The sequence below is a fragment of the Oxyura jamaicensis genome, chromosome 4, assembly GCF_011077185.1.
Source record: "Oxyura jamaicensis isolate SHBP4307 breed ruddy duck chromosome 4, BPBGC_Ojam_1.0, whole genome shotgun sequence".
Taxonomy (NCBI): Eukaryota; Metazoa; Chordata; class Aves; order Anseriformes; family Anatidae; genus Oxyura; species Oxyura jamaicensis.
Genome location: NC_048896.1, coordinates 9669996 through 9682706, shown reverse-complemented (window position 1 = coordinate 9682706; position 12711 = coordinate 9669996). Strand labels below are relative to the sequence as shown.

Sequence of the window (12711 nt, the reverse complement as noted above, 5' to 3'; positions counted from 1 at the left end):
AGAGGGTTAATTAACCAGAACCGCAGAGACAAATGTGCACTTCGAAAAGAAAAAAAAAAACAAAACCAAAACCTTCAAGATTTAAGAAACAAAACCCCCCTCACCTTTGAATTAGCCCAGCTAAATGACGAAGCAGATTTAGACAGGAATGTATAATGATTCCCCATTAGGCACACTTGTCTTCCAGTGAACGCTGCTGTTCTCTGTATTTTAAAATACTAGAAAAAGGTAATTGTTGTATTTACAACTTGTCTTCTTCTGCTGTATAAATAACATTAAACTGTAAAAGGAGGCTCTATGTTAGCTGGACTATGTATGCACACACACACACACTTTGCTGCCTTTCCATCCAACACAAACAATTTTGCAGCAGCATACAAACCCTATGATTTGACCCACATTCACAGAGCAAGTTCCATACGATTCAGGCTGCGACCCAAAATACATCTAATGTGTCAAATCAAACTGAAATCAACTTGTGTGACAACAACCCAAGAGAGCTTTTTGGTGGCCTGGTTATGGCTAGAAATAAAGAAGGCCACTTCCTTTTCTCTTTTCGGCTACTGCTCAGTGACCACTTTATAGTATGAAGTTTTTTTTTAACATCATGATGCTTTCAACACGTAAATTTGCTGCGGAGGGACCCTATCGGTAATCGCTAAGATCAACATCAGAAAACAGACCTGGCACACAATGAAAGACTCCACAAGAAGGTCTCAAAGACAGAGTTCTTTGCAACTCTCTGTTTATTAAAAATATATGTCTCCTTGGAAGAAACACGGGTAACCAACTAGTGTTGTCATGATCGATTCGATACCGTCAGCTATGCCATGGAGTACATCAGCTTTTTCTCCATGTGACTTGATGAGAGGGAGACAGGCTATTAGAAAAAAAGACGAGACAGGAACTGACCGTGTGTCTAGCATCTCAAGCACTTCTGTTTCACTTACTCCACTTCTCCAGAGACTGATGTCTACAGCCCCTGGAGCAGGACCAGTGGGGCAGGGCGCTGGATGCTGAACAGGGCTCCACGGCCAAAGTTTGCTCCTTTAGGGCAGGTCCCGTTGGCAGCAGAATCCTTTCTCCGCTCCCCTGTGCCAGCAGCAGCGTCTCTTCTGCAGCACAGCTTTCTGTCCCAGGAGGCTGCTCAGTCCCTGCAGGGCTCCTCGAGGCAGGGCGAGGAAGGACAGCTTCTCACCAGAGCACCCGTACAATCTCACGGCAGTTCTGAACGCTGTGCCCTGTGCGCCGCCTGACACACCGGTAACCGTTACCGTTGGGGAAGGGGACTGGCACCCAGTGCATTCACTTACCCCTGGACCAAAGGGTGATGGTGAACGGGCCAAGACTTACCTGCTTACGCTCACGGTGACTGCCTTTGTTCTGGCGCATGGGGCTGAGTCTGAGAAACAGCACTGGCAAGGTCTTTGTAAGGACAGAGGGCTCTTCTACCTTTACTATGAGTACCTGAAAAAGCAGCTCAAACTCAGAGGCTGTGTGATTTTCCCCACATCTTGACACAGGGCTCGCTTCCCATAGTGGAGCCCCACCCCAATGCAAAGGCCGAAGTTTCCTCCAGGTTGGACACTTCTGCATTTTGGGCCAGCAGTCTCAGCACTTGCAGCTGCCTCATTTGAAAACCCGCAGCGCACCGAGACCAGCGCAGAGCTGCATCGCCCCGTCCCCACAGAACTGCGGGCACAGGGCACCCAGAACAATTTCCCAAGGTAAACTTGAGAGAGGGAGGAGAGCCCAGTTTCAGTTAGAGGATTTGTGCAGAGATGTCAGGGGCAGAACCAGGCGAAGTGAGCACTCGTTTCCCTGCCTCACCCCGGCTCGCAGCGCAGGGAGCACGGCCCTTCCTCCAGCAAGACCACAGCCGCTCGTGCAGGAAGCAGAGCGGGGAGCTTGGCACGCAGCGAGCGAGGGAGGGAGGGACGGAGGTTTTCTGTTGCTGCTCAACTGTTGCTGATCTGGAAAAGCGTGAGCGTCCATCCAAGGCACAGCCGGGGGCTTTTCCTGTCAGTGGCTAATGCCAGCGTGCTGCCACAAGCCCGAAGGGATCACTGCACCCGTGACGGCAGGTACAGGGCCAGCCTGCGCTCCCAGGTTTTCCACAGCAACACAGGACAGCAAGTACATTTGTTTCGTGTGGCTGGTAGAGTATTTCCTAACTAAACACAGCAGGTCTAGATTCTATTTACAATAGAGCCAGCTTAAAAAATAAGTTAAAAAACTGGATTTTATACCCGTTCAGTTCATTATTAACAAGAGAAAAAAAATGGAATAATAAAAAAAAAAAAGCCAACACAGCAACACAATATGGTTTTGGTTTAACATCAGCTTAAAAAAATAGAACCAAAAGGAAACCTCTCATGCAAACACGTACGGTGGTGTGTAAAACAATGTGCAATTTAATATGTAGCATCATCCATTCTCTTGCTCTGCAGCCTCCTGCTCAGTCAATGCCTCCCAGCCTCACTCAGCCCAGCGGCCGCTGCTCCTTGCTGGGTCACTCCGGACTTCTGGTCCCTTCTGCAGAGGCAGCGTCCCAGTCTCTGCTCTGCTCACAGGCCTGGGGTGGCTGGCAGGAGGCCGGCGCGGACGGGAGACACTCCCAAAGCACGTGGTACCGGCTTCATCTCTTCCTGCCCAAGTGGACTCCCTGTGCCCAGCAGCTGGGACAAAGAAACTGAAAGATCCTTGCAATAATACAGTACCTTTTCAGAGGTCCCTCAGGTTTCCTAGTCCACACACACACACATATATATAATATATATATAATATCTTTCTCTATATTATATATAAATTACATATACAGATAAATAAAATGCCTTCTGCTGCCTTTCTGTCGCACTGTTCAGAGCTGCTAGACAGTCACACGTGGAAAATGCCCCTGGAGCTCTGATACCAGCTCACGTTCTCAGAGTCCGTTGTTTCACTTGTTTCTTGCGTTAGTCCTTAGCCGCCTCCTCCCATCTTGATTCTTGGTTTAGTTAATAATAATAATAATAATAATAATAAAAAACAACTCTTGAATGGGTTCTCATCTGTCTCTAATGGAGCAGTGGGAAGGTCCATGCAGGAATGGTAGGAACAGTCACGTGATGAATGAGATCAGTTCATCCCAACAAAAGAAACAGGACTAGAAAACTCAATTTTGCGACGATCTAAAAAAGGGGGCAGGAATAGTTTTCTTATCCTCCCCCTTGGGGCAGAGGGCTCGGGTGGGGTGGGATTTCAGAGGTCTTCTGCTCACAGGGAAGCAGGTGGGGGTCATCTTCAGAGTTTCTCTGGGGACGGGACCCAGATGTAGTGCCCGGACTGGTCCTCAATGATCTGTTTGATTTTGCTGTAAATCTCTTCAAGAGAGTCTCCTTGTACGATGGCTGAAAGAGGAGAGAACAAGGAAGACCTTGAGCGTGGGGCAGCACTGCGCCTTCCCGGCCAGGAGCTACGGGAAGGGCCTTCACTCTGCAGCCAAGGGGCCGGGACAGCGCAGCCAACAATCGGCACAGCCTGTGTCAAAGGAGCTGTAACAGGCACGCGGTGACACAGAGGGGTTAAACCAGCGTGTCCAAGGGGATTAGCGAGAGATCGCGCTGATCCCACGCTGGCACAGCTCCTCGCGCGTGCGAAGTGCCAGCCAGGCGCTCCACAAGGGCTGCTAATCAGCTTTGCGAACCGTGTCACACAGCCGTGCCGAGGCTCTGGGCAGCTGGCTGAGGCACCGCGGTGCCGGGCAGGGTGTGAACTTGCAGCAGCACATCAGCTCGGCCGCGGTAATTGCCTCCACACGCGCCCCTTCTCTGCTGCGCCGCTGTGATGCGCGGGAGGAGCCTCGCTCGGATTATCCGGCGTGCACCAAGCGCATACCCTGAGGTGCTGGATTTGTCCATCCAGTCTGGTCTCCTGCTGAGGACGTGTTTCTTACTTCCTCTACTTCGGGATGGGAATCGCAGCACTGCCGTGCTGGAAAAGGCCAGCTTACGTGTGTTGCTCCCAGCAGGAATGCTTTCCCAAAGACCAGCTGCACTCTTGCTGCTTAGCACGGACGCAACGCTAAGAACTTCACCATGTTCCCTACATCAGGAGAGGAAGATGTACACGGTGGGCCAGCGCTTTCTGGTAACTCTGCCTACCTCTGCAGCCAAGCCAGGGCTGTCCTCCCGTGTCTCTGTTTCCTAATTATAAGTTCCTGGCACAGAATTTCCTACTGCATCCAACTTACTGCCCATTACTGACTTCTTTCAACTGGGCTGGGTTTCAGCCAAGAGCATTCCTTCCTCAGGTCAACTGCAAGCTTACTGTCCACGTGAGGCTGCACGACGGCATGCTGAGGGTTTGGCAAAACTACGGTGTGCATTTCCTTTGTGCTCGTCCTGGGAGAGCAGCCTGCAGCTCTGGAAGTGCTCCCCAAGAACGGAGTTCTGGGGAAGGCTTTTATGCTGTTTGTACTGATACATTTGCTCAGCAGAGATCCATTTTTGGAAAATGTTCTGCCTGTGATTTTTCATGGTAACTGTTAGGTGGGTAACGCAGTATTTGACAGGATTATCATTCCTCAACTTTAGAGGAAACAGTTACCACAGTGGAGAGAAGGAAGACCAGTTCCTCTGCCTCTTTGCCTGCCCATGATTTTCCAGAATTAACCACATGCTACAAACATTAGTTCCTTAATGCACTAGGATGCCTTTGTCATGAGCAGCTCATCCCTGCAAGCACAAATTACCAGGCAGCCCCCGGCTTTCAGAAAAGACTACTTACAAAGTCAGCCAAACTGCCAGTCCTTTTTGGAAGATGTTTTGTTATAACTCAGGACAGTCTCCACCATTTAGGTTACTAATTCTTATATTTCCTCTTTAAAAGGACTCTCTTCTCTTTTTGAAAATGCTCCCCTCTCCCCAGTGTAGGGAGTTTTATTTCCTGCAGCCTTGTAGCACCTTGAATCGATGTTGTGCTTCCCCTAGCTGCGTGTTTTTTTTTTAATTACTATTACTAAAGTTGGTGATAGGCTTTCACAAACTCAGAAAATCTTGCCTGACAACTCCTCTCCTCTAGAGCTGGTTTACTCTTATCTGCTGATCTCTGAGCAGTCCCTTTGCACAGCCATGCTGGCAGAGCGCCATCTCTTTTTGCTTTGATGAAGCTGGACGTTTTCTCATGACCCTGCAGTAAGACAGTGCTGGCAGAGGTCACAGCTACCAGCTAGAAAGTATTAAATCAGACACAAACCTACTCGGGACACTCACCTGTAAAATACTCTCCAAATTCTTGCTCGAGTTTCATGGCTTTGTCGAAGACCTTGTTGGCCTGTTCGTATGTCTGTCTCCGGTTCATCTCCCTGTCATGCACAAAAAATAGAAACTCAGCTCTCTTTCTTAGCAACGAACAAAAGCAAAAATATCCCACAGACCCAGGGTGCCTGGGAAGCCTCCGCACATCAGAAATGGAAGCTGCACGAGACCCAGTTCACAAAGGCAAGAACCTTCCCCACATACTTTTTATTGCCTCGACAGTTCACCCCAGCTTCCAGCAGTGAAGTTCTTCCCACTGCACCATAACACAGAAATGCACGGCAGTCCAGGCAATCCTCTGAATTTGCAAGACCACTGCAAAAAATCTCCTTGCTTTTCCGAAGCCCATCCCCCCCCTCCTTGCCTAAGTTCCCTCATGTTTGTATAATACCAGAATTAACAATTCCACCACTGCTGCCTTAAGAAGGGGTTTTCCCAGTCCCCTTGGTACCAGCAGAGTCTCTTCTGACCTTAAAGTCCATCTCTAGCTACAGAATTTCCTCACAGATAACATTCTCTGTTGATGCTTGGAAGATTTGCAAGCTCAGATCTCACGCCCTTCCCAGCTTGCGCTTCCCAGGGCCACGAGCAGCAGGAGCAGCAGCAGGTTCCCCTGAGGGGCACAGGAAACGCCTCCTCCAGCTGTGATCCATCACTCAGGGCTACCAGCAGCTCTCCTGGCTGCTCTCAGGGCCCAGGTGAGCAGGTTACATCAGACAAATTTGTGAGCATTTTTACACTGCCCACAGAAAATCCTCTGGTGCAAACAAAAGCCACAGCAGTACATGGAGACTGGATGCACCGTGGCATTAGATGGGGAAAAAACACTGCAGAGACAGTAATGGGCCCAGCTCCTCTTAAGGAAAATTCCAGCACCAGCAACAACCTCTGCTGCTTTCTAAAAGTAGAGGCAGCAGAAATATGAACCCCTGACCTGCCAGGGCTGCTCACCCCAGAGAGGCAATAGCAGGTGTCGTTACACTTACATGAGAGCTTCGATGGATTTTGGTTTGATGAAAATGGCAATGGGATAAAGTTGTGCTTGTTGCAACCTCTTGATAGCATTGCCAGATACATCCAGGATGCAGTGTTTCCCCTGGAAAGGAGACGATCAGGATCAGACCTACCCACACAGTCTGCTCTGTGCAGAAAACAGCTTGCTCATACAGACACGCTTGCAAAAGAGAGGAGCCACAGAGATGAAACACCAGTCCCGAGACACAGGCCAACTCCCAGTGCCCTTACATTCCCATCTGCTTAGGGTAGGGCAGCAGCAATGTGAGGGGACTGATTTTTTCTCTGAATGCTTGAAAAGCTGTTCATGAGTCATCAGTACACCCCAGCAGTCCTGCACAGGAAACATTTTGGCTCCTCTGAGAGCAGCCGGGCACCTTTGCCCTGGGAACTCCTGAACATGAGCTGGGCTTCTGGGTGGAGCTTGGCCGAAGGAGACAAGACACCAAGGTGCGGTAACATGGTTGAGAAGAGCAGCTACGTGGTTCGGCAGGACTGCAAAGGGAGCAGAAGCTCATTCTACACTTACTTGATGGGTTACAGGTCCTTCCTCAGGACCATGGGGAGAGGAAGAGCACTGCTGGCCATGTCAGGGGTTGGGCCAGACCCTGCCTGGCGCAGTGACAGCACCAGCCCCAGGAATGCCGCCTCACACTCACCCTCTCTGCAACCGCCCGCACCGACTGAATGCTGGTCCCGTAGAGATTGTCATTGAACTGCCCGGCCTCTATGAACTTATTGTCCTGAATATCCTTCTCCATCTGTTCTCGGGATACGACGAAGTGGTAGTCTTGTCCATCCACCTCGTTCTCGCGCCGAGGCCTGGTGGTGTCTGGAGGAGAGCAGGTCTCAGGAGCTACCCACACGAAACCTGTGTGTCCCCACAGCCCTCCTCCTCCTCCTCCTCATGCCTGGACCCACGGGTCGCTGAGCCACCACCCTCCCCTCCCTGCGGCAAGGCCCAAGCACCTGCTGGGACTTACGTGGCACACAGGAACCAAACTTGTGTGGGAATTCAGAGATGAGGTCATCGTTAACTCGGTCCTTCGTCGGCCCCAGGATGATCACTGGCCTCGCATAGTGAACTGCGAACAAAAGCCACATTGTGAGACCAAGTCTGTGCTCCAGGAAGCCCCATGCAAGTTTATCTCCTCTTGGATGTGTTCAAAATCTTTCTTGTCTGACCCAGATGATCTGTGTGGGCAGGCAAAACTCTGCCGTGAATGCCTGCATCTCCACCCCCCCGCCAGCACGAGACCGACCCAGGGGAAGGAGCTGCCCCGGGGGAGCAGGCGCCCGGCTGCACAACAGGGAAGGACCCGAGGGTCTCACGGGTCACAGAACAGCCAAGCTGCTCCACTGCCTGGGGCATGAAGCAGACAACCAGGACATCTGGAGATGTGAGCTAGATGTAAGAGTCTGATCCCGCTCCTGGCAAGGACAGACTGCTGAGGCAGGGACTGGAACAGAATCATCGAATATCCTGAGCTGGAACGGACCCACAAGGATCAGAGTCCAACTCCTGGCTCCACACAGGCCCACCCAAAGCCCAAACCCTACACGTGAGAGCATTGTCCAAACACTTCTTGAACTCCAGCAGGCCCAGGTCTGTGCCCACTGCCCTGGGCAGCCTGTCCCAGTGCCCGACCACCTCTGGGTGCAGAACCTTTCCCTAACACCAGCCTGACCCTCCCCTGTCCCAGCTCCATGCCGTTCCCTCGGGTCCTGTCGCTGTCCCAGAGAGCAGAGCTCAGCTCCTGCCCCTCCGCTCCCTCGTTCAGCCTGTGAAAGGCTCTGTGGGTATCGAGCATTTAACAGGGTTCGGCTCTGAGAGCTGCCCTGCAGCAGGGGCAGCTGAGGCTGTGAGAGGAGGGGCCTGGAGCAGAAGAAGTGATCCCATCCTCAGCTGGGGACCAAAACCCAGCTCAGTTTTAGCTCTGGATCTCCTTTGGCTGTTGTTTTACAGACCAGGTTGCAGCTCTTATTTGTTGACTAAAAAAGGGTTTGTGAACAAGGACAGGGAAACACCCAAAAGGCAGCGTGCACGCAGGTCCCCTGCTGCATGCAAATGCCCCACACTGAAGCAGACAGCCAAGAAACTCCACTTAATTTCCCTCTATCTTGCCACTGAGGCAGGCAAGATCACCCCAGCTACCCACACGTAGTGCAGCTGTGACCAGGGACACGGGCTCTGATGCCCGTGCCCAAGCAGGACAGCTCAGCACCAGGACTTACTTTCTTGCCGTGTCACCGGTTCGTATGACAGGATAGTGTCCTCTTGTCCTTCTGAAACAGAGCCAAGGAGAGGCACGTGAGCACCAGCAGCTTTCCAACCCCAGCCTCCTCAAACCCTGGGGTCAGGCTCTCACACCCATCCAGTAATCAGCCCTTTGTTCACGTTAATTATTCATGTATCAGTTCTGGGGTTGCCCTCCTCTTTCCCTCCCCTCCACTTGGACTTGGGTGGGCACGGCCAGGGGGTGTGCTGCAGGTATTCAGAGGACCTGCTAGGGCTAACGGGAGCATTGGCTGCAGCTGGACCCAGATGTTCTTGCCTAGGCTCGGGCTCTGGGAGCCACTCATGCTTCAGACCCAGCACCTGGCCGTTGCTTCCCACGGCAGGCCCTGAAGACAGGTCCTCTGTGGGCTGAGAAATCTGCCACCAAGTCTGCATGGCCAGGGGAGCCCAGGGAACCAGCCAGGCTTGCTCCTGGGAAGGGAGCTGGCCACAGCATCTTGGTGTCACCAGCAGGAAGGAACATCTTGGTGTCACCAGCCTCCGAACAGAAACACCACCGGGACAAGACGAGACGAGAGCGCACACACACGGAGGTGAGACAGCAGGAGAGACGCACACTTACTGGAACTGCTCTCGCTGTCACTGGTGTTTGATGTCACGCCCTCTGCAAAGCAACCAGAGAGACCCCCTTGAGACCGAGCGCTCGCCAAGGGCGCAAGAGCCGTCACCCGGCACTAGTGACGGAGGGCAGGGAGCCGGGTGGCACGCAGGCAGCACCGGCATCACGGAAAATACAGGTCCTGGCACCTGCCGGGCGGGTGGGCTGGGAGCAGGGTGCCAAGGCAGGATGGCATCTCTCGCCCTTTGTCGCTCTCGGGAAAATGGGGGACGTGCAGGGGGAAACTCTTTCGCTTGGCTACTCTGGAGGGATGGGAGAAGGAGCTGGGAGCGGGGCTGAGGGGCAGGGCTGGCCCAGGTGCGGGAGGGAGCGGGTGCAGCATGCACACGGAGGGCAGGGGACAGGGGAGGCTGCCTGCGGGGACAGGGCTGGGACTCACAGAGACAAGACAGTGACAGGATGGGACAGAGTTCGGGGCTTTGCTTGCTTAGGTCGATCCCAGTGCTGTGACCTCCCCGCAGAGGCTGGCAGCTGCCCTGCTGCTGCCTGTCCCCAGCCCCACAGGGGCTTTGGGAACGCAGTGAGCGGGAGCTCCGGCACAGCAGGGAGAGCCGAGGAGCTGTTGTTGTGGAGCTCTGAGTACACAGGCAACCATATACCTCCAGAGGAAGGCAGCAAGATGCTTTCACCTGCCCCTGAGGGAAGCTGGCCTGGGGACAGCCACCTCCCCACCGGCAGCCAGTGGCTCCAGGGCTCCGAGAATGAAGCAGAGCCAGCAACCAGCCCAGCTGGGTGCAGGGGAGGAGGTGCAGCTCCCCCCGGGTGCCGTGAGCAGTCCCCTCAGATGTGCTTAGGGCATAGCAGAAATCCCCAAGCAAACTCCCCGTCCCCTCTCCCGTGCAGCAGGCAGCACCTCCAGAAGCCCAGGACCCTCCGCTGGGAGAGGCAGCAAGCCCGCGGGGTTCCTCGTGCCCTGCACCCAGAGAAGCACGAATGCCCCGGCCGCAGCCCGGCCTCCCCCAGGCACCACCAGGCATGCCAGCAATGGAAAGTGAAGGATGCGCGTTGAAATTCGACTTACTCAGGTTCTTTGCTCCATAATAATCGTCACTTAACCCAGGGAAGTCCTGATTTCACAGACAGCGAGAAGTGGGAGAGGGGGAGAGGAGAGCGCGGGAGAGGGGCGGTCAGAGAGAGGGGGAGAAGAAGACAGAGCCAGATGAGCATTAGTGACAGGAGTGCAGAACGGCCCAGAGCTGCAACTGCAAGTGAGGTTAAGAAACGTTTCTTGGAGATGACACGGGCAGCCAAGTGCCGAAATCTCACCTCGTGCTGCCGACCCCCCCCAGCACCTCGCACCCAGCCGGGTGCGCCCATGCTGCCCCCGCAGCCCCAGAGGCCACCGAGGGCCCCTTGCTGTGCTGCACCAGGGCTCGGGAGGGAAGCGTGGCCGGGGCAGAGCTGCTGGCAAGTAGCTCCGAGGCATTTCTCTGTGATGCCCCGCTTGTTTTCTTTCATGAGGTACAGAAGATCTGTCTCCCCATAGCCTCTCTAGAGGGGAAAAGCACACTGCTGTACCTCCAATGGCACGGCGGGCGGCGGATTTTTTCCCATGTTAGCTGCCCATGCCCCAGCACTTGCACAAGCTGTGAAAACCAGGGGGAAAGAACTCCCTGCTGCAAGCAGCACACCGGGACAGGCAATGCAGCAGAGCATGGCAAGGGAGCTGGCTGCAGGCTTCTCTGACGTGGGCTAGAAGAGCAGAGCCTGCCCCATGCCCGTGCCATATGTCCCTGCGCCGCAGGGCTGGCTGAGAACAGCACCTCAACAACCTTCAGCTGCGGGCACCGCGCTGACCTGAGCCAGGAGGGCTGCGACATGGGAGCCACGGTCTGTCAGCACCCCTGCTCGCCACCATCTCCTCCCCACACCTTCCTGTGCCCTGCTGCTCAGCCACCTCCGGCACAGCAGCACAGGGTGCCTGCACCCCGCCACAAAGCAAGGGGAGGAGGGACGGGAAGAGCTTCCTGCGGCTGAGCCGCAGCCTGGCTCCAGCCACCCGCCTCTGCATCCAGCCCAGGAGAGCAGCTGGAGGGGATGCCCTCACTGCGCTGGCACCTGGGCACGGGCACTGCTCTGCCTTGCCCACCTCCTCTGCTCAAAGCTACAAGGACTGCAGCTCTCCCTGTGGGTGCCTGCTGAAGGAGCAGATGCAATTTAGCATCTGGAAAGAGGAGGAGGTGGGTTAGGTGAGCAGCTGTGCCCGGCAAGGGCAGGCTGTTCTGTCCCTGCGCTGGAGAGAGGGGAATGAGCCCTTCCCAGACGTGTGCTCGGTGCAGGAGGAGCTCTGTGCTCGGCAGCTGCCTCTCAGCTGCTCCGCACCAGCCAGATTTCCCCATGCTCCAGGCCCCAGCATTCCTGATGTCAGGATTTTGGGGCAACAAGCTGAATGCTCTGCCAAAGGAAAGAGCAGCTCTCAAGCCTGGAGGTGTCCCCAGCTTACACCCCCCTTCTCCCACCCTCCTCAACACCTGGGATGTGTCTGTGCACAGCCCAGCCTGCCGGGAGCAGGGAGCAAGCAGCAGCAGCAGCTGGAGCTGCAGCACAGCCTGCCCTCGCTAGGAGCCCCGGGGCCCAGGCGAGAGCTGGGTATTCCCCAAAATTTGGAGCCAGCTACCAAAGACGTGCCTCAGCCACTGCGTGTGGGCAGCGCCTCTGCCAGCGAGGGCACGCGTCCCTCACGCCCACGGGGCTTCACCCCCTGGAAGGGCTTTGAGGCTGTCAGGAATACGTAGCCCACAGTCACTTCTACGGGAGGCAGAAGCACAGGCAGGGCATCCCCAGCCCCTAACAGGACAGGAGACAAGCTTCTGCACAGCTCAGTCAGCCCCTTGCTCTGGGAGGGGAGCAGCCCTTGGCAGGCAGAGGGAGGGAGCAGAGCCCACAGCACATGGGAGAGAGCAGGAGGAGGCAGAGCGGAGATTGAGGCAAGTGTAAAGTTGTGAAAGGATGAAGACGTCAAACATGAGAGAGAGAAAGAGAGAGCCAGCCCGTGCACAGAGACACGGCCAGAGGCAGCTGGACTTGCAGCAGCTGGGAGAGCCTGCCTGCACAGGTCTTGTGGCCGGGACTTCAGTGGGTGCAAAGGGACGAGAAATTCAGCGGTAAGGTCCCTCATCCGGGTGGCATTTGCCCCAAGTGCTACAGAAGCCGCTGCTTTTATTTCCAACTCAGACTGTTCCCTAGCTGATGGCATGACCGAAGGGCACAGAACCTGATCCAAGCCCCATACGGCCAACGAGGGGAAGGCCGGACAAGGTGTCAACACTTCTCCCACCAGCATTCAGCAAGGGAGAAGGTGCCTCATCCCCACGCCTCCTGAGGGAGGCGAGCTGCTCCTTGGGTCAAATCTGTGCCTGACTGTGCTGGGAAGAAACCTGCCAGTACTGCAGGACACGGACCTGGCCTCTGCCTGCCTCGCAGTAACAGCACTGTTTGGCCAGTGCAGGCAGGTGCCAGGCTCAGTGGCTACAGAAAAGTGC

At 54.8% G+C, this 12711-nt stretch overlaps 1 protein-coding gene across 11 annotated transcripts in view; it reads right to left on the bottom strand.

The window, feature by feature from the left end:
* Positions 1-716: 716 nt before the first annotated feature.
* The window catches only part of DLG3 (discs large MAGUK scaffold protein 3), a 75495-nt gene continuing 63500 nt past the window's right edge, over positions 717-12711 (bottom strand). For 6 of the 11 annotated variants that reach the window (XM_035324323.1, XM_035324325.1, XM_035324327.1 and 3 more), the window contains 7 exons: positions 9173-9214; positions 8547-8597; positions 7295-7396; positions 6971-7143; positions 6284-6393; positions 5253-5344; positions 717-3389 (listed from right to left, as the gene is read on the bottom strand). In XM_035324323.1, the coding sequence (XP_035180214.1) occupies positions 3283-3389; positions 5253-5344; positions 6284-6393; positions 6971-7143; positions 7295-7396; positions 8547-8597; positions 9173-9214 (677 nt within the window). In that variant the 3' untranslated portion in view covers positions 717-3282. Of the gene's footprint in view, positions 3390-5252; positions 5345-6283; positions 6394-6970; positions 7144-7294; positions 7397-8546; positions 8598-9172; positions 9215-10250; positions 10297-12711 lie in introns of all 11 variants that reach the window. The other 5 variants (XM_035324326.1, XM_035324330.1, XM_035324332.1 and 2 more) reach the window with 2 other exon arrangements.